The 21,159-nt window shown below is 35.2% G+C and overlaps 1 protein-coding gene across 1 annotated transcript in view; it reads left to right on the top strand.

Moving 5' to 3' along the window:
- Positions 1-139: 139 nt before the first annotated feature.
- Positions 140-21,159, top strand: part of DNAH12 (dynein axonemal heavy chain 12) — a 53,198-nt gene continuing 32,178 nt past the window's right edge. Inside the window, exons 1-30 of the mRNA XM_057373395.1 lie at positions 140-807; positions 1,034-1,124; positions 1,392-1,415; positions 2,294-2,483; positions 2,974-3,049; positions 3,897-4,055; positions 4,722-4,917; positions 5,330-5,518; positions 6,318-6,468; positions 6,578-6,669; positions 6,923-7,101; positions 7,875-8,010; positions 8,745-8,870; positions 9,361-9,495; positions 10,333-10,526; positions 11,478-11,694; positions 12,241-12,426; positions 12,782-12,982; positions 13,460-13,654; positions 13,887-14,008; positions 14,140-14,422; positions 15,034-15,153; positions 15,482-15,638; positions 15,862-16,034; positions 17,294-17,446; positions 17,843-18,082; positions 18,537-18,782; positions 19,087-19,206; positions 19,917-20,026; positions 20,495-20,678. Of these exons, the coding sequence (XP_057229378.1) occupies positions 644-807; positions 1,034-1,124; positions 1,392-1,415; positions 2,294-2,483; positions 2,974-3,049; positions 3,897-4,055; positions 4,722-4,917; positions 5,330-5,518; positions 6,318-6,468; positions 6,578-6,669; positions 6,923-7,101; positions 7,875-8,010; positions 8,745-8,870; positions 9,361-9,495; positions 10,333-10,526; positions 11,478-11,694; positions 12,241-12,426; positions 12,782-12,982; positions 13,460-13,654; positions 13,887-14,008; positions 14,140-14,422; positions 15,034-15,153; positions 15,482-15,638; positions 15,862-16,034; positions 17,294-17,446; positions 17,843-18,082; positions 18,537-18,782; positions 19,087-19,206; positions 19,917-20,026; positions 20,495-20,678 (4,809 nt within the window). The 5' untranslated portion in view covers positions 140-643. The remainder of the gene's footprint in view (positions 808-1,033; positions 1,125-1,391; positions 1,416-2,293; positions 2,484-2,973; positions 3,050-3,896; positions 4,056-4,721; positions 4,918-5,329; positions 5,519-6,317; positions 6,469-6,577; positions 6,670-6,922; positions 7,102-7,874; positions 8,011-8,744; positions 8,871-9,360; positions 9,496-10,332; positions 10,527-11,477; positions 11,695-12,240; positions 12,427-12,781; positions 12,983-13,459; positions 13,655-13,886; positions 14,009-14,139; positions 14,423-15,033; positions 15,154-15,481; positions 15,639-15,861; positions 16,035-17,293; positions 17,447-17,842; positions 18,083-18,536; positions 18,783-19,086; positions 19,207-19,916; positions 20,027-20,494; positions 20,679-21,159) is intronic.

Below are 21,159 nucleotides of genomic sequence, written 5' to 3'. Positions count from 1 at the left end.
GCAGGTGAGAGCCCCGAGCAGTCCGCATGGCCCCGGGAGCAGGCGATATTGTCCCCTCTGTCCGTGCAGGTGAGAGCCCCGAGCAGTCCGCATGGCCCCGGGAGCAGGCGATATTGTCCCCTCTGTCCGTAGCTGAGCTTTGTACCCTTTAGCGCATTCACCACCGTCTGGTTTGGTGCGTTTTTAGGACATACCACTGATTTAGGAAGTAGTTTTGGCTTTCTGCTGCGCTGCTGTTGAAATGCAGCTGTGAGTTTGTGCATCGTGTTTCCAGGGCAACCCGACCGTCAGACTTTGGGATGGCCATACTCAGCCGCTAAAGCCGCCATAGAAACCTGGTCTTTTAGTTAAACCTTAGCCCAATCACACAACACAAATTTGTTTATTTCCTTCCTTTCTTCTTTCCGTCCTTTCTTCTTTCCCTCCTTTCTTCTATGTACACACTTTCCCTTGAACTTTGCCATTTTACCATAAACACTGTTTTTCTCTGTTTTTGAAAGCTAAACTGTCATACCTAAACTGTGGATATCCCTGAGGTGACTTCATTTTATGTCTTAGGTACATTCAACTTAATATATGCATGTGTTAAACTCCTTTCTGGACAKGATTGTATTCTAGAATCTTGGTCTTGTTACGGTTTTAGATGGAGAAATCAGATGAAGCAAATGACAATAAACGGACTTTGAGAACTTTGTTTCGTCCTGCTGCTTTACCTCCACCAGTCATATCTGAAACGTCACCATCACAGCAAAAACTATTGGCACACCGCAGAGGCAAGCAGGAACAACAATTGCTTAATCAGTTACTGTGAGTTTCACGTAATTCAAGACATGTTGAAATTCAAGTGAAAGAGWTTGAACATTTGACATTTGACAAATAATAACTGTGTTTGTTTGATGCAATCATAGTGAGGTTTAATTATCAAGGAGTTGGTAACCATGAAAAAATAGGTAGCATCTATTAAAGTGTTGGCGTCATTTTTAATATTTTATTTGTAGTTTTTCTGCACTTCTGATTCTATGTTTTACTTCAGAATTGATCGAGCTCTTGGAGTCTATTACGTCACCATGGATGAATCAGATAAGAAAGGTGCTGCACCTCCATTCCCAGAACTACCTTCCACTGTGAGAAAGTATTTCTTTATTGTTTTAAGTCTCGCCTATTTAGTTCTTTGCTATTGGGGCATTTATTTTACTTCTTAGATTTTTCTTAAAGTTCCTCAGTAATTTGTAAATGGATTTATATACTCAGGTAGTCAAATTGAAATGTATACTTGGATATCTAGAGAAAAAACCATTTGTTTAGGAATAATATTTGTCAAATTTTATATTTCTGTTATTTTTGTTTCTATGTACTTCATCTAYAACAATTTTCTGTTTCTTTTTATACAGATGAAGGAAGAAAAAAGACAAAGAGTGAGTTAAATTCTTTAATTTGCTTTTTTTGGAGTAGAAGAGTGAATGGTCCCTATTCAGACAAGTGGAGTATGTTATGTGGAATTATTGTTATTAAACAAGAAGAAGTAGCCTTGGTGGGACAAAATGGAATAGGAGCAAAATAGGAATCTTTTCTTGTGGTCCTATAGAAGGAAAGTATTTTTCTGTTATAGAAAGTACRTCTATCAATAATTAATTTAATTTAACCTTTGTAAAAGATCATCACTTAGGAAAAAATATCTAACAGGATTCACATTTTTTTCAGTTGAAGTCATAGAYTGTACTTTAGCCTTTACAAAAAGTAGTCTTAGACATTTGTTCCCTTAATTTGAAGAACATGCACTGATCCTGAAATTAGTGTACAGCTTTTAAAATAAGACTTGATCTCTGAGAGACACTTGAAACTCRAATTAGTATTGAAATATTTATATTAAGAAGACTAAGGTAACACCATTTTTTCCTATCTGTTGTTGGGTAAACTCRTTCTGTAGACTGCATAGATTTTGTAACAAAACCATCAATCAAAAGCAGTGATACCTATTTCTTTGGACAATGCTCACTCCCCTCATATGGGATGTTTGTCCACATTTTTGTCASATAAATGTTTGTCCAAAGAACAGTAATCTTCACCAAGAAAAATGYCCTACTGACAAAATTTTATGGTTAAACATTGAGACAGAGACCATGTTACCAACCACAGAGCAGCTTTYAGTGTATTAATTGGTGAATACTGAAAAGATTAGATTAAGTTTCCTGCCCTAAAGGATAAGAAAYGGTGAATAGAGAATTTGGCCAAGCCTAACACAAAAATACATACAAACGCAGTTATTAGACCCATGACAATCTTGTCCTTTCAGGCAGACTACCTCTTTATGAAGGAGTGTGTGCAGAAAAATCCGATGGTTCCCATTCAGCAGCAGTGGCTGGTGTCCATGCTGTCCATGGTGCCACACTCGCTTATGGAGGGCAGAGATAGACAGCGGCTCACTCAAGAGCTCTTGAAGGAGATAGTAAAGGAATATGAGAAGAGCATGAAAAGATGTGTGTGTAAGTACARCAAATTACTCAGCTGTTGTGGGTTTAAAAATTCGGAAGGGGCCCATAAGGATCACARTCTAACTTCTTGCAGGGCTACCTAAAACTCAACCATACAACTAAGAGCACTGTCCATATGCTCCTTGCATTCCAGCAGATTTGGTGCCATGACCACTTCCCTGGGGAGCCTGTTCCCATGTCTGACCAGCCCCTCAGCAAAGAAACTGCATAAGTACCTAATGATTTAAACATGAAGCCATCTAAAACCTTCAGAAATAGGGACCAGAAATGGAATTAAGACACCTCAATCTGTATATATATTTAGCAGAAGCTGTTGAATTACCTTTGGGGGAATGTCACCTTTTGGAGACTAGGGTGACACAAATGCATTTTCATCCTCCTGTGTGCTTGGTTCAAGCCCCTGGAGAAAGACCAAGGAAGAACTGTGACTATTGAATGTGGCCAAATTTTCTTCTAATGTTCGTGTATTTTTTTTTCTTAGTGAGAAGAGCTCTTATTAGACCAGACATAAAAGAACTTGATAAGGAAGAGGAGGCACCTTTGCCTTCRTTACCTCTGTGAGTGGATTAAGTCAGCAAACAACCCACTGGCAAAACTGAGTTGCAGGAAGGAAATTCTTGTGGCACTCTGTGAATAAATTTATGGCACAACATTATTTCTGGAGCCCCTTAATGGGACATTTTAAAATCTCTGTAGAAGATCTTGCATTTGAACATCTCTTATTTGAATGCTCTATGAAGTTTAGCACTGACAGTATTTTATTATTGTTGCAGTTACATAGAGMAGCACTCATGACTGCAAATGAAACTTCTGACTCTGAGTGCTGAGACAGTTAAGTCTGTGTGTGTGTGGGGCAGTTTTCTGGCAGACAGCAGCATTGTACAGTACTTTGACATCCTAAAACTGCATGTAATGCCAAGGTTTCATATGATTTTGATTTTATGAGATGGAATCTTGAGACTCAAGGCAAATCTATTGTGCCCTTCCATCATAGAAAAGGAATTCAGGTGGTCAGAATATAGAAACCTGAATTGCACTAYTTGCTGATGCATCCAGAGTGTGTGCTATTAAAATCTGGTGATAAATGCTTCCTGAGAGCAGTTAGTGAAGTTAGGAGTTTGCAGTGAAAGAGCTCCTGGAAGAGCAGTTGATCTGTGTAGGGTAAAAAAGTCCTATGTAGGGTAAAACATGTTTTATGAGACTGTATCTTTGTGACTTCCTCYGCATGATAGTGAGGACTGTACTGCATGATGTGTGTAACAATTAATTAACATGCTAGTTAATTAAATATCATTTTGGATACTATATTTCATATATGAATACCTTATTCAAGTAGTGCTTGAGCTCTCCATTTTTGGGGTTTTATTTGTTTTGGTTGGGTTTTTGATGGTTTTTCTTTTTCAGGGGCCTGGATTTTTCTAGTACATGGCATGACAGTTTTATCAAAGCAAAAAAACAGATTAATTCCACCTTACACATTTTGCACCCCACAATGAAAACTCTACTGGATTTTGGTTATACAGCATTCTTTAACTTTCTTGTAGTGGATTTCTCAAGTTCCAGGTAAAGTCCATTCTGSCCAATTATTGACCCATACAGTTTTTTGAAGCTGGCAAAGAAGAGTTTGTTCAGTTCTATTATCAATCACTGGGGAGTTTATGTAACTAATTTCTTTGTTGCACCATTTTAGTGTACTGTGATTAAGTTACTCTATTTTACGACATGTGACATTTCTTCTCTCTGTTACATATTTTATTGTTGCTTAAGTTGCTGGTAATATTGGACATTTTAATTTATATTTTTCCTTTAATTCTGTGAAATTCCTCCCATTATTCATTTATTCTTAATGCTTTATCCCAATAGAAGTCTGTTTAAAGTAACATTTGAAAAATCAATTTCCAGCAGTATGAAGATCAAACTTCTTGCTGGTTTTCATCAGTTGAATTTTCAGTTTAATCTTCTTGGAACCTTAAATTTTCATAGTTTTCAAAATGATAATGTTCAAAATATTTTTCCTCATTTTCTTTTCTGGTAATTATTCTTTATTTCCTGCTGTTTGAGATAGTTTTTTTCTTTCCTTTTAGTCTACTGAAACAATATTTGAGTTCCACTGTGCTTTCTGCTAGAGAAAGAATGGATATGAAATACAGTATTTATCACTGTTACCTTACTCAATGCTTGGTGTGTTTAAATTTTGTTTAGAAAGTTTCATGCGACTTTCTTTTCTAGATCGAAAGGACCAGTTGCCTGTAAATCTTTTAGAACTGATGCATCTCTAAGCTGTTCTAAAGCAGAAGAGGACATAATGAGTACATGGTACCAAAGAGTTGTCAGCCTCTTTGCTAAATCAGAGGCCTTGGATGGTGTAAAGTCAGATCAGCTTGAGACTTTTTATAACTGTGTGGCTGTGCTTTTGTCTAATCAGGTAAAAATCTTTCCTCTCCATGATAAACTTAATGGGATTAAACAGTTACTCCCTTTGTATAAAAATAATGGAACAGTAGTCTAATCAAATCACTGTCATTTAAAAAAATAATCAGAGAAAAATGCTTTCAAGATACTTCATTTCTACATAGATGTATTAGTACCAGACATACTTTTGTAGCAAAAATAAATGCATGGATTTTACTGGGATGTTTACTTGTTCATTAGTTGTCATCRTTTAAAGGTTGGGAGTAATATCCACTGGAGTTATTAGAAAAATACACTTCACTTTGGTTATCCATTAATCAGGCCAGAAGCACTAAAATGAATGGAAATCCCAGCTTAGTGGATGAATGGAAAATGGGTTTGGCCTCTGTTATGTCAACTAATAGATGATCTGTGTTATTACCTAGCTGAAAGAATTACTGGGAAGAACCACTGAAGCTTTTGTGAAACTTTTTGATCTTGAAGACAGAAGTCATCTGCCTTTATTTAAGATGGACTTGACTTTTGATGACAATAAAATGGAGTTTTATCCAAGCTTACAAGACTTAGAAGAAGCAATTCTGTTTGTAGTAGATTGTATAGGACAGACTCTCCAGGTGTGCTTTTGTCTTTATTTAATTGTTAAGATGCTCAGTATGTAAAAATATTTGTGATTTAGCAGCCTGACTACCTTCTGATACAAAGGGATCAGAATGCAGCCTGTATTTATTTTCCACAATCATTCCACAGGTTACGTAATGAATCTTGATGTCCAGCGGCACTCCAGGCTCTGAAAGTAATTTTGTAGTTCCTTGTTTATAAAAAATTGGGGCACCTGCTGGTAGTTGTTTTAGTCTGCTCTTTGGATCTGCAATTATAATAATAACATCTTTAATTACATGTGTGATGCTTTACAATAAATTTGCATTAAAGTTAAGATCTTCAGAGAAAGGCAAGGAAAATTAGAGTTCATGTTCCTTTTCTTTCTAAGAAAAAGTCTCAAATCTCTAAAAACTAATATATACAATATCAAAAGATTGATGTCTTGGAAACCTGTCTGTGGCTCCAGGGAAGAGAGCCTTTCTGGGGGCCTTACATGTGAACTGAGTATTGGTGACCACTCATATGTGATGGTATTACAGAGAAGTGTTTTGGAGTTGATTTTCTGTATTGACACATATGGTATAATTTAGCTTTATGCAAGGCTGGATAATTTTTTTTTCCTTTTACATATTTCCTGTACAACTATTTCATCGGGAAAAGTTATTCTATTTGTCTATGAAGCACCTGAAATTGGTAATGATTAGGATCTCATACTTTTGTGATTGAGTGTTCTGCAGATTGCAGCTTTTAAAGTATATATATCCTTGCACTGCTTTTTAAAATTTAAGTAATCTACAMTTGCATTTCTCTTAGAACGTACCAAAAATACGTCCCGGTGTAAGGGGAGGAACTGCAACAGTGGATGCTGAGCTTCCTCCTCACATTGTACTGTGGGCCAAATCCACCCTGCAAGAATCTATCAAAGAAAACTTAGAAGGCCCGAAAAAACATTTCCAAGGCTATGGTAAGTGATAGAAGAGTATGTGAATAACTGTGTCACCTCTCTGTGATAAGTAATTTGCTCTATGGCATATGCATTTTAATAATATAAATACATTGTAATTGAATTGTAGTTGAAAATTATGGCTGGCTTGTAGATGGAACTGCAGAGGAACGAATAAACAGATTTGAAGSAGCACAACCCAGTTTTGATGAATACACTGTTGTAAGTTTTAATTCTACACTTACTTATAAATAATTTTTACTATGTATACTGCAATAATAAAAAGGTAACAGAAGTTAACAGGTGCTTAGCCATTAGCTAAAAATTATAGGGACTACCTACAACATAACTGWTTTTCCCCCTAAAAATCTATGTAAATAAAAGAAAATATTACTTATTTTCCTCAATGTCTTACTCATGTAGCCAATTATTTAAACAACAGCTCTGAAGTATAAAGTCTGATGTTTTTCTGAAGTTCATAGATGAATTCTTCACAGTCAAGAAGGAAATCATGACTCTGCCAGAGACAATTTATTTCCCTATGATCTGTTTGAATTGTGAGGATTTAAAGCAAGGTTTGGCTAATTGTGCAAACAACTTTGCAAAACTGCTATTGGACAAAATATTTACAAATTTCAGAGAGGAAAATGAAAAGTAAGTAGAATTTTTCTGCTTGTGAATGCTGTATGCATTAAATGCATATTAGAAACATGTAGAAGAAATTCAAATACACTTSTGTTTACTGAAGGTTCTTGGCTAACTAATGATCTAACGCAGTTTGCACCAGCTGTTGTATTTTTTCTGTTGTTTTAGTCACAAAAAGAGGTAGGAGAACATACTAATAGATTTGGATAATGGAGGAGCTAAGAGCAAAGAACTTCATTACTGTTCTGGATTTTAAAGTGTGAATTAAAGTATTACTGCACTGTCAAAGGAAAGACTAGTTAGACTCTCTTGTTACTGGCAAGTGTCTCAGCAAGGCTGCCTCTTAAGCCATTCCTCCCCATTTGTGCTTGTGCTGGGCATTACTCCATCCTGGATGCAGAATCTGGCATTTCATCTTCTTAATCTAAATCAAATACTTCATTCTGCAAGGTGAGGTGAGAAGTGAGGAAATATTTACTAGGAAAGTGTTTGTGTGTACACTAATGATAGTTTTCTGAAGTTCTTTTACTAACAACAGGTAACCAAAGCATTTATTGCAGAACACCCCAAAATCTAAACAAAGCAATTATTGCCAGTCAGAAACGAGTATTTGTCTAGACTGACATGGTCATATTCCCTTTCTAGTTTCATTAAAAATGGAATTCATGTGGTGATAATAATTAAAGAAGTAATTTGAATGTTTAATTTCATTAAAGCTGAGCTTGAAGCCAGTCAAACTAAAATCTGAAAATGTTGATATTTTATATAAAATAAAACTATAGGATATGCAGCGAGTTTGAAGCCATTAAGGAATGTGCATTAAAAGTTCCTGAGACAATAGAAGAAATGGTAGAAATAACAGATTACATAAAGAAGGTCAAAGCCGAAAATGTTAAGGACCTGGCACAAAGGACCAAGGTAAATGACTACCCTTTAATTCTTGATATTTTATTAGACTTGCTGGCCCATACAAATAGAGACTTCATTCTGGAGTGCAGATTTTTGTCTGTGTGTGTGTATAAACTCAGTGTTACTTCAGACAGAAGAGGGAGATCAAGCTTATTCTTTGCCATATGCCTCTGCTTCTTGTTCTCATTCTGTGTGTTCTGCATGTCTGTGAGGAAATGCAGCTTTTAATACAACACTCAGTTTATTGTTTGTACCTGGAGACTGACTTCAGGTCTGCTAAATATCTATTTGTGAAAATGTAACAGACAAATATAAAGAAGATTGTGTGTGTAAGAACAGTCAACAGACTTGGAACACGTGAGAAACAATTTACTCTTTGAGCAGAATACAGGTGATGTTACAATTAGGAGTAGTTTGTGYGTGTGTGAATGTGTATCAGATTTTCTATTATGGTAATGGGTCTATCAATATAAAATGTTATATTTATATCTTCAGAAATTTTGTGTATAGATTTACAAACCATAGGGGTCATATTCAGAGAAACAAGCTCATGACCAGGGCAGGGATTTGAAAAATTTAACAGATATATTTTGAATGTTAATATTCAGTTGGCTGAAGTAGCTCTGAATTCTGAAGAGCTAATGAAATGTAGATTTCTATTTTATCTTTGTAGYGAATGTTGTCCTATCTTATATTTTAAATAGACCTGTGATACCTAMAGTTTTGTGAAATCCTTTTTGTAGGAGTGCTCTCGGCAAATGTGTTACTTGATAGATGTTTTTCCATTTTCTCCTGAAGACATTGAACTAAATACAACAACTATATTATGGCCAAAGAATATCACCCGCATTTTCAAAGAGCATGATTTTGTAAGAGAATTTTCCTAGTTTTGGTATATTTTGGCTTGTTAGACTTCGCACTTTACTTGAGCTATTTGTTTCCTCAGCAGGCTAAATGTATATTCACATGTAACRTAACATTGGCTTTCAACACCTGTAGGTGTCCTTTTTGGCAGTAAAATACTGAATCATAGAGATGAGATTTTATTATGTATTTTATTCTGTAATGCTTTCCTTTCTGTTGTCTGATTGCTGAAKGAGGCCCTTAAGGCAATCCTAACTGCTGGGATTATTGAGATAAAGGTTCCATGCTAGCATATGGAGGCTGCACAYGCTTAAGTGGGAGGGACATGGGGAAAGAAATTTCAATTCTTGTRAGGATAATAATTTATCTGTATGGTTTGTTTTCTGTCTGTTTGTACTAAATGTTTAGATGGTAGTATGTAAGTTAATCATTGAAAGCTCTTACAACCACCTTTGCATTGCTTTTTTGTCATGAAAAAAATCAATTGTTTTGTAGCTGATTGACCAGGCTAGAAGTAAAGCAGAACAAGAAGTGCAAGAGAAATGTGAAAACCTGCATGAAGAATTRGACAAGTCTGCAAATACTGTATCAGAATTAGAAGACTACTCAGAACTGGATCGCATGCAACAGGTTTGATTAATAGTATAAAATGGGTAGAGATCTTTTGTGTGTTTAATACACAGGGATCATGGGAAAAAAAGAATAATTAAAAGTAATCAGTTTAACAAATGTGAACTAAAACGTTTATTGCCCTCCTTTTTGAACAAGCTCAAAAAATTACTCTTGTCCCCCTCTCATTTTTGGTTTTCATTGCCAATAACATTTTATTTAGAGGAAAGTTTGCTTTAAAGTTGTGCTTGAATAAGCTGATAGGTAATAGTAGTAGCAGTCCAGAAAGAGTATTGGGTAGCAATTTRATTTTCTTTCCCATGAACCTCAAAGCTTCATTGTTTTGCTAGTGAAGAGCAGATCACTGGCTCCAAAACTCTGAATTTCTAGCAGTAATTTTTAATTTCTAGAGCATATCTTGTGCTTTAATTGGAGGATATTGCATAATAAGAAATTTTGGTTTTTTAAAAAACTTTWWWWAAAAAAAAWTCAAAGCACAAAATAGAAATCCTAAGCTAATAAATYCCAGTTGCCTGTATGATATGCCAGGTACATAAAAAAGTGTGYGTCTGCCTCCTGGAACAGTGAGTTCTAAAGCACAAACATTTGAAAATACTCTAAAATTCAGTAATAAGAAATTCAGTAATAAGAATAAAATTCAGTAATAAGAACCAATTTTATTTTTCATAGTGTTCAACTGGGTTCTTCAGTTTATGTRCTCATCAATAAGCAGAGAAGTCTTTAACTCATTTTCAAAAATTTTAACATGAAAGCTTATAATTTTTTGAGATCTTATTTTGATAGCTGCTCAGAGCATAATTTGGTTATTTCTCAAGACATGCCATTATTTGATTTCAGTATGTGACTGACCTGAGGACATTACAGAAAGCACTACAGGACACTGGTGATGCAATAGTTGCTCTTAATAAAGAAGAGATTCTGCTTGGATGGAAACGGACTGAATTCCCACTACTCAACCACTTAAAAACTGAGATAGAACCATATCAGAAACTCTTTAATCTTATATTGAAATGGCAGCGAACAGAAAAAAGGTGATTYAGCTCTTAATGCTGTAGTGAGGGAAGAGTGAGAAAAATGCTTATGCTGATTTTGTTCATGTCAGATGTAGAATATGGATTTATTTTSTTGTTAACATRTGTTATTAGCAAGCAAAGCAAAAGGGTAATACAACACGTGTTGGGCTTGCTGTTTTTAATTCATCTAGAAAAAATGTTGATTTGTTTTTATTTTTGAAATGTAATCATCAAATCATAGAATCATAGGATTTCCTAAGTTGGAAGGGACCTACAAGGATCAGTAAGTCCAAGTCCTRGCCCTGAACAGGACAGCCCCAAGAATTACATTGTGTGCCTGACAGCAAAGGAGCATATCTCARACTGGGTTCTGATTGTATTGGTCATGATGGTGTAGCCTGTAATAAGACAAGCTCTGTGACAAAAACGTATTAAGAAGAAAARCTGTGTTATGAAGCATTTAGTGTCCAGAAAAGGGGGAAGTTCAACTGAAAGCTCATCATCTATATGTAACCAAAACCGCTTTTAACCTATCGGCTGTCCAAAATGGTTCAAATGATTGTGTTGATGTCTGGTGCTGGTTACTACCACAAAAACTGTACTCTGCGTATAAATTAATGGGAAATTGTTTATAATTTCATGCATTCTTTGGAAGTTATGAAGTGCTATGGCTTAAAGTAAGGGGGGGGTTGAAAATACAATACCTCTATCCAGAGGTTAACTTAAATATTTCTTCATGCGTGTAGCTACTCAATTTCAATATGTGACATACCTGAGAGAATTGCACAAATACACAGAAGAATGGGGTTGAGCCATCTTTAGTTGTGCATTAGAATTTTGCAAAGAATGACAAYAATAGGGAAGAAGAACTTTGCTTTAATTTAAGTAACTATTAATGTGTTGCAAAATAAAGTGGAAATCACTTGTGGGCTACATTTGTTATTCTGTTTTGTAATTTTTTTTTCTCAGATGGATGGATGGGACCTTTTTGGAACTCAATGGGGAAAGCATGGAGGTTGAGGTTGATGAGTTTTATAGAGAGATGTACAAACTGTTAAGATTCTTCCAACAAAAACAGAAGAGAGCACCACAGGACAGGAAAAAGCCAGCACGGCGCAAAGTAGTAAAGGGTAATCCAACTATTACAATGTGTTCTTCAGTTGTGGATCAGATTAAAGACTTTAAGGTAAGAAAAAGTGAGGGATATTAATATCTGATGCTGAGGGACAAATGATAAATTCAGGGCTCGRTACAGCTAGATGATGTGGGGTCAGAGATTACTGAGACACACAGAGAGAGTGCTCTGAATCCCTATTTCCAGATTGTACTGTCCCACTCATTTTAATAAAATTGGACTTTGATTTTTTTTAATAGTTTTTTTGAATTGTTAATGAGTAAACACATACAGGAAAAAKTAATTTTTGGATGTGTAAAAGCATTTAAGGATGTAGTTGGGAATTTTGAAATGGGACTCTGTAATGTTAATAGAAGCAAAATTTAGCATAGCTGAAAAATTATGCTTAATAGTTTTTTAATATTTCTTTTTCAGTAATTAATATAATTATTTAGAAATTGAATTGATAAYTCAGTGAAGCCAGCCATCTGCACTTTTTGGAAAAGATTTTCAGGTYTTCAGCTACTGTAGCAGAATTTTAAATGTACATCAAAGCTTATTAAGAAATAAAGAATGTATATGGCAATATTTACCTTATAAATATCTTWTCTGAATTAGGAGAATATTCCCACTGTGAGTGTCTTCTGTAACCCTGGCCTGAGAGAACGTCACTGGCAGCAAATGTCAGATATAGTAGGATATGATATAACACCAAATGCTGGAACTACCCTGAGAAAAGTTTTAAAACAGAATCTATCCCCTTACTTGGAACAGTTTGCAACAATAAGTGTAGCTGCAAGCAAGGTAAGCACAGAGATTTGATAGTGACAAGTATGACATCAGGTCTCTTAGTGAATACTTTTATCACTGACTAGAATTTTTTGTCTTTGCCATTATRCAATGGAAGAGATTTGGTGAGACTTTGGCCCATTGTATGTTAATGATGAGTTTATATCTCATGTGACATCATTAATATTTCCCAAGGGTGCTGATTGCTGTGTGCTAGAAAAGGATATACTGATGCAAAGTAATAACAAGTAGTTAATTTGTACTTTTAGAGCAAGATAGATTATTCAGCTGGATAAGCTTATATATTGAATTAATGAGTTCGGAAAAAMAAAAATCAATTACTAGACCGAGCTATTTTCTTTTTAAATAGGAATTTTCCTTGGAGAAAGCAATGATTGCCATGACGGAAACCTGGGATGCAGTTTCCTTCATCACAAATGTGTATCGTGAGACTGGTATTCATATTCTRTCTTCAGTGGATGATATTCAGGCTCTTCTGGATGATCAGATTATGAAATCTCAGACAATGAGAGGATCACCTTTCATTAAACCATTTGAAAAGGAAATCAGGGTACAATGAGTACTTTTTTTCAAACATTTTTATTTGTAGGATAGCTGTAGTGCAGTGCTATGCTGCTATATTACAACTGCATTGTTCGAGTTGTTATTGAAATGCTTTAATTTTCAGCAAGAATCTTTAGAGTTTGTATGAGYCATACTTACCTTACTTCTGTTTTGGAATTCCCTCTTCCATTCAGATTCAAGTTCAACCAAGAGAACATGATTMTTTTTTCTAATATTTTACAAAATCACTGTTTCCTTTAACTTTGCTTCTTAGTAACTAGAAATCTGAGCTCCTTTTGCCATCTGTATATATGGAATAACTGAAATACTCCTAAATACTTTTCTTTCATTTTGTTTATTGGTAGACTTTTTTTTTTTCTCTTTGGGAGCTAGACTAACACATTGGCTACCTTTCCTGAATATGTTGTCTCTAACATGATTTTCTTGAAAATGTCAAGTTAACATTCTTTAAACATTTGTGAAGGAATGGGAAAGTCGCTTRATTCGAATTCAGGAGAATATTGATGACTGGCTGAAACTGCAGGCCCAGTGGCTGTATTTGGAACCCATCTTTTCTTCTGAGGATATTATGCAACAGATGCCAGAAGAAGGGCGACAGTTTCTGACTGTGGATAGATTGTGGAGAGAGATTATGACTTTTTGTGCTGATGACCCAAAGGTAAGGGAAATATCCATTACTAAAAGGAAACAGTAGCTTCTCTTGCCTTTTTTTTTTTTTTTTTTTTTTTTTGTGGGAGGTATGCTTAGTTTTCAGAATATATAAAGTGAACTATGATTTCAGTAGCCTAGGCTTTCTAGGAACAAAGTCACGTTGTTCTTTATTTGATTAACTTGTACTGTTTGGAATATCTCATTTACAGCTGACAGTTTGCATGTGTTTGTTGTTACAGGTTCTTGTTGCTACTTCCTTGCCAGGATTGACAGAGAAGCTTCAGACTGCTAATGAGCTTCTTGACAAAATCATGAAAGGGCTTAATGCTTATCTTGAGAAAAAACGTCTCTTCTTTCCTCGGTATGATGGGCTTTGGTTATTTAAATCCCACAGATTCTGAATTCTGAATGTTTATTTTGTTGTGAATAAGATTAGTCTTTAAAATAGCTTGATAATGCAGTTGTTTTTCTTCTTTTTTCTAATTTTTTTAGCTTCTTTTTCTTGTCTAATGATGAAATGTTGGAGATCCTGTCAGAGACTAAGGATCCTCTCAGAGTTCAGCCTCACTTGAAGAAGTGTTTTGAAGGCATTGCTAAGCTGGATTTCCTTAGCAATTTGGATATTAAAGGAATGTGCAGTTCTGAAGGCGAGTGGGTAGAACTGATTTCAAACATTTCTACTTCTGAAGCTCGAGGTGCAGTGGAGAAGTGGTTGATTCAAGTAGAAGATGTCATGTTGAAGACTGTGCGTGATGTAATTGCCAGATCAAGACTGGTATGGAGTTTGTGATAATTGAAAAAGTGTAGCACCTGTCTTTGTTTTGTGGCTGTCTCTTGGCTTTCTAAAATTCTTCCTCAACACAGGAGTCGATGAAATTACAGGGCCAGGACCAAGTTAACATRAGTTGTATTTATAGGCCAGTGACATACATTAGAGTTTAGTTTGAATAAGAATCAAGTTGTTTTCCTATAACATCGGATATATATTCTTCTAAAAGTTTCACAGSAGTATTATTTTACAGGATAAATCACCTCATGCAAATATTTCGGGTTTCTTACAAGTTAGAAATACAACACTTGTAATSTGCTTGCCTCCTCCTAAAAGAAGCTCATTAGACAGAAAATGTTTATTTGTGTGGAGTTAGCAAGTTGTGAATATTTCTGTAATATGGAAAGATAATTCTAAGAATCTTTAATTTTATTGGGTAAAAAAAAATGTAAACCCAAGGGGAAAAGAGCATTTAAAACTTCATTTGGACATTGCAAATAGGAAAATAGTAATTTTTTTGCAAGGAATATTAACAGGATTGCATTATTTGCTTCTCTATTACACTGTGATAGATATTCCCAGACACTGTGTTTGTATAATGTGTTTAACTCTTTCAGGCATATCTAGAGACTGAGAGAAAGCAGTGGGTTCTGGAGTGGCCTGGCCAAGTAGTGTTGTGTGTGTCTCAAATGTACTGGACAAGTGAGGTACATGAAGTTCTTCGTGATGGACCTAAGGTAGTGTGTAACGCATAATTTTTTTAAAATCGTACTTAGTTTTTCATTTCAGCTAATAAATTTTGCTTAATGAAATTTTTTTTTAATGAACAGAATTTGAAAAATTATGAATATATGTGTTTGACATACATGAATTTATGCACAGTGATTTAGACCTTTCATTCAAGTACTTGAATATTTTTATTTAGAAGAATCATAGTTTAAAATGTAGCTTTGCAAYGTAACTGTGGATAAAAGAGAGGCTGATGTAAAACTATGGCAATGTAAATGAGTAGCTTAATAAGCAATTTCTGTTAAGATATTTAGGCAATTTCCTTTTCTGTCCTAGGGCTTACAGGGTTATTATGATACACTTCAGCTTCAACTTAATGATATTGTAGAGCTGGTAAGAGGAAAACTGTCAAAGCAAACAAGGACTACACTGGGTGCCTTGGTTACTATTGATGTTCATGCTAGAGATGTCATCAAGGAAATGATTGATAGTGGTAATTATCTTTTCAAATATTTTTCTTAGCACATAGTTAATGAAAAATTGTGAACCAATCAGATTTTACTGCCTATAACAGTGCAGTATTAAGATGGGTTTGCGAGTATTTGGATATGGTAATCAACATTAATAACTTCAAAGCTATTTTAAATTTAACCACAATGGAAAATCTAGTAATCTACAACATATTTTATGATTACTTGCAACTCTGTGTTTGTCAGGTGTGCAGWGTGAGACAGACTTTCAGTGGCTTGCACAACTGCGATATTATTGGCAGAATGAGAACGTGCGTGTGTGCATCATTAACTGCAATGTGAAATACGCCTATGAATATCTCGGGAACTCCCCCCGCCTGGTCATCACTCCTCTCACAGACAGATGTTACCGCACCTTGGTATGAGATCCCTCCTGGCCTACTGCACACTATTACTGTGCTACATATTGCTTACACTGTTCGGTGCAGCCATCATTTTAGGGCTTACAGTTGTTGTCACTGTGCTATTTCTGCTAGAATGAGTTTTTGGAAGATATTTTCTATAGCATATTAAACATATGGCTGATAACAACAAATCTGGACAGCCCACCAACCTRCCTCAAACATTAGTGTGTTGTTCTGTTTTGGTCGTGCTTTTTTAAAATACGCAGGACAAGACAATATTTGATTGCTGTATAAAYTATGAGAACACAAAGTGCTTTTCTGATGTTCTGTGGCTGTTAAATTAAGTGAAGGATTCACCTGTGATTACACTGTTCCTAAAAACAGTACAAGTTTGGCACCTTTTTAGTATCCCGGCTCTTGRCAGAGGTGTTTATTATTGTACTGGTTTATCCTCAGCTAATCTGACAACTGAAAGCTACCAAAGTCATCTTAGATACAGCTTTTCTCACTATCATTTACTACAGTCTCTTTGCTGGAATATGGTTTTACTAGGCACCCATGGTGTGGCTGGAKCTGATGCTTGATATCCGTTTGTCAAGGTACATTGATGAGACAGGGTGATGCTGCTGGTTGTTTGGGTTTTGGGCTCACAAACCTTGRATCACAGCACAGCAGGTGGAAGCCTGGCATTCTGGCAAATGAAAGTCTTGTCCTTTGCCCACCAAGGTCATAATAAAGTATTCCCAGAACTTGGCAGTCAATACAGATGTGGCCCTGTAACTGTGGACTGGAATGTTTGTTTAAACGAAACAACCAAGCAACTTTTTTGTTTTCTGTCATTTTGCTCTACTTCAATGGATATAGGAAAGAAAATGGAATGGCCAATGAAATGCACATATAACAATGGTGWGGGTAAGAAAAAGAAAGGAAAAAAGTATATTAAAGGACAGAGAGAGAATAGCAATCGAATCACTGCAACAAATCTGACTTGAAAGATGTATCTAAACAAGAACCAAAAGGTTGAGTAACCAATCTTGGTCATGATGATAACTGAACTTAACTCTCTGTTAGGGTCAAAACTAAATTCTCTTGCATATTTTTCCCAGCTGTAAGTTACATTTCAGATTCTTTTAAATTAGTAAACCTATACTTTTTGTGTTAGATAAATGAGTGTGTGAAACTATCAAGTGCAATTTAATTTTACCATTTTCATTCTGAATAATTTCATATGAATGAAGTACAAATAATTTCCATAAACTATTTCTGTGCTTTAGATTGGAGCCTTTTATTTAAACCTTGGTGGTGCCCCAGAGGGTCCAGCAGGAACAGGCAAAACAGAGACCACCAAAGATTTGGCTAAAGCTCTTGCTGTTCARTGTGTTGTCTTCAACTGCTCTGATGGCCTTGATTACCTGGCAATGGGAAAGGTAAACAGAAAATAAATATATGTTATGTTTTATTTTTAGCATGAAGATTTTAGGGTCCYTACTTTGCAGAGGCAAATAAATGTGGCACCTGTGTTTTGCTACCCTTGGCTGCTGTGTGCTGGTCTCTCCATTTTTCATTTTCTGTACTTTATGAAAGCCTATGAAGTTGCTAATTAAAACATGTAAGAAATGAGTTCATGGGATTTAGCTTGCTTTAGAGCCACAGAAAAACTTTGTTCTTCAGTACATCACTGATCTATTATCTGAACAGTTTTAAGTATTATCATAGTTGTATTTTTTAATCTAATTAAACTTCCAACATGACAGTCTTAGTTTCTTTTGAAAGAGCTCTCTGTTAGAGCCTGAGAAGTTACTGATTTCTCATTTCATTTGCAGTTTTTCAAAGGTTTGGCTTCATCAGGTGCCTGGGCATGTTTTGATGAATTCAATCGCATTGAACTGGAAGTGCTGTCTGTGGTGGCACAGCAGATCCTTTGCATCCARAGAGCCATACAGATAAAGCTAGAAACATTTAACTTTGAAGGAACTGAGCTGAAGCTTAACCCCAACTGTTTTATAGCAATTACTATGAATCCAGGTTATGCAGGACGYTCTGAACTTCCAGATAATCTGAAGGTAAAATAATAAAATAAATGCATCTGCAACCTTTGAGATGTTTGTTTTGACCAGATGTGTTGTTTACATGAGGAGGCTTTGCTAACTGAAAGCAGAGGTAGTGCAGCAAGAGGAACACACCAACTGTAGATTGCTTAAAGGAAGGAAGTGCATTCTCCCTCCTGCCATGGACTGCATTTTCCTTCCTTACTGCAAGGGGCAAATTTTATTCTTGCATTCTTGGGACACTAAAAAGAGCTGGGAGGGACAGTGTCTTTTCTGCATTGCACTGTCCATTGAATTGAATATTGATGGTAGACTACTTAGGTTAGCTTCTTAGGGAGTCATAAGCTGAARTATTGATACTTTTCTATCATGGTGGAAAGAATACTGATCCATCACTTGTAAAAGTTCTGAATTACTTTCCATTTCCAAATTWATTATTTAAAGATATTTCTTTGGGTATGTATTTCAGGTTCTTTTCCGAACAGTAGCCATGATGGTTCCCAACTATGCTCTGATAGCAGAAATTTCTCTCTACTCATTCGGATTTTTGAACGCTAAGTCACTGTCAGTGAAGATAGTCATGACCTACAGGCTTTGTTCAGAGCAGCTTTCCTCTCAGTATCACTATGACTATGGCATGCGGGCAGTCAAAGCTGTGCTGGTGGCTGCAGGGAATCTGAAGTTAAAATTTCCCACGGAAGATGAAGATATATTGGTGAGTTCCTGAGGGAATACTTGTTTAAGGAATTTTATAGATGCAAACAGTTCTGAGTTCTGAAGGCAGTTCCAGCACATCTTGTCGYGTCACTGATCCATGTTTTGTAGTTTGTGAAATGAAGATAATAAAATACATGCTGCATTTTCTGGGGCTGTGCTGATGATCACAGAGTTTGGCTTAACTGCTTATCAAAAGCACTATTTAATGAATTCATCTTTGTTAATGTTAGGTTATTTTAATAGCAGAACACTTTTTRTTCTGTCTTAATAAAAACAATCAAATGCATATTTGTTTCTTCTAGCTTCTTAGATCAATTAAAGATGTGAATGAGCCCAAATTTTTGTCACACGATATACCTCTGTTCATGGGTATAACTAGTGATTTATTTCCTGGAATCAAGCTTCCTGAGGCAGACTACAATGTAAGTACTCTTGCAATTTTTCCTTGGTCATGATCATTGTTTGGTTGTTTTGTGCTGATTTGCTTTCTAATCAAGTGCAATTAATGCAGTAAGGTATTTCAAGTGAGGAAAATTGCTGAATGTTTTCAATGAAACTGTGTAGMAAAGGGAATTCTTTTATCTGTGCTGAATATAATCTGCATCTGAGTTCCCTTATAATCAGAAGGGKTGTGCCTTACAGACTGCAAACTGATCTGCACATTTATCAAATTTTAGGCTGACTGATTTCTTCCTTAATTTTTCRACATAAGTGAAATCAAGCTTTGTGCTTGTACATTATTTATAACAACATTTAAAGCATTCTTTGTAGGAGGACGGTTGGAAAGAAGGATGAGTATGTTGAAAAAAACAATCTGTATTAACTTTTAAGTTTTCAGTAAATACTACAATCCTGATAAAAGTGTATGGTTCTGAAAAACTCTGCTGGTTTCCTGATGRTGATATGCCTTCTTTTCAAGATAAAAATCATAGTTAAATCCTTTGAAGGATGTGCATGTGAAGTACTGAAGGGGTTTTTTTCTCCCCAGGAAGTTTGCTTTATTCTGACTAATACTATTTTGGTTATTTATTAATTTGAAACCCTTACTGATGAGCATAAACTCTTCTACTGTAGTGCAGGAGAGTAATTTAAATTGTAGCAAGAATAAGATTATGATTTGTTTTGATTGTAGGATTTTATGGAATGTGCCAATGAATGTTGCAGTCGACATAATGTCCAACCTGTACAAACTTTTATGCAGAAAATGATACAGACATATGAAATGATGATTGTTAGACATGGGTAAGAGTCTCATCACTGCAGTATCTGTATACGTAATTTTATATTTATATTTATATTTATATTTATATTTATATTTATATTTATTTTATATTTAATTTAAATATCTATATTGAATACCACTGTCTTAAAATATTAGTTGTCATATCAGTGCCATTTTATTCTGAAGCTTTTATTACAAAATAGCAACTATGTGGAGAAAATATATACAATATGACATTCGCCATATGAAGCTCATCAATTAATCTTCTCAGTGGGACATTGTGCGAGTAGATTTGCATGTGCAACTGAACTAGGTTAGTGGAAAAGATTTTGTATATACAAAGCAGATTTACTTGCTCCACCTTTTGAAARTTAGGTGAAATTTAGCTTTAAGTATATGTTTCATACTGTTGACCTTCATGTCATCTGTAAAAGTGTAAATTGCAAGACAAATTTATTAATAGCAGGATTTTTTTTTCCATCAAACAGCTTCATGATGGTGGGGGAATCATTTTCTGGGAAGACTAAAGTTCTACATGTGTTGGCAGATACTCTGTCTCTTATGAAAGAGCGTGGTTATGGTGAAGAAGAAAAAGTAATTTATAGAACTGTGAATCCAAAATCAGTCACTATGGGCCAGCTTTTTGGGCAGTTTGATCTGATATCCCATGAGGTAATGTATGTTTAAAAATAATGTTTCTTGTATATTATGTTTCCATTGTTATGGATAGTAAACTGTTGAATCCATAATTTTATGATTTAAATACAGATGAGAACACAATTGTAAATTTTATTTCAACTAATACATTCATGTCCTGTGTTTAATTAGCATATAAAGATGCAGTGCTATGTGTGTATACAGATATATAGGTTTAAATATGGAATAAAAAAAAGCAATACCATTTTGAAGGCCATTGTCCTCTTGCAGTTGCATCCATTCCAGGAAATCATATCAAACATAATCGTATTCATCTTTCAGTCTGTTCTTAACTAGTATAATCGAAGTAATGCAAAAACTATTGAGAAAAATCTGTGAACTCATGGGATTCCCAAGTGTGAAACTTAGGTTTGGAGAAGGAATGATATGAAGCAGTGAATGTGAAATAGTGAGACTTAGGGTGACTGGAGAGAAACAGATGAAAGACAGAGCATAA

The sequence above is a fragment of the Malurus melanocephalus genome, unplaced genomic scaffold (genome assembly GCF_030028575.1).
Source record: "Malurus melanocephalus ecotype Western Australia unplaced genomic scaffold, MMel_1.1 scaffold_196, whole genome shotgun sequence".
Lineage (NCBI taxonomy): Eukaryota > Metazoa > Chordata > Aves > Passeriformes > Maluridae > Malurus > Malurus melanocephalus.
The sequence above is the reverse complement of the archived record's forward strand: the minus strand, read 5'-3'. Positions and strand labels throughout refer to the sequence as shown.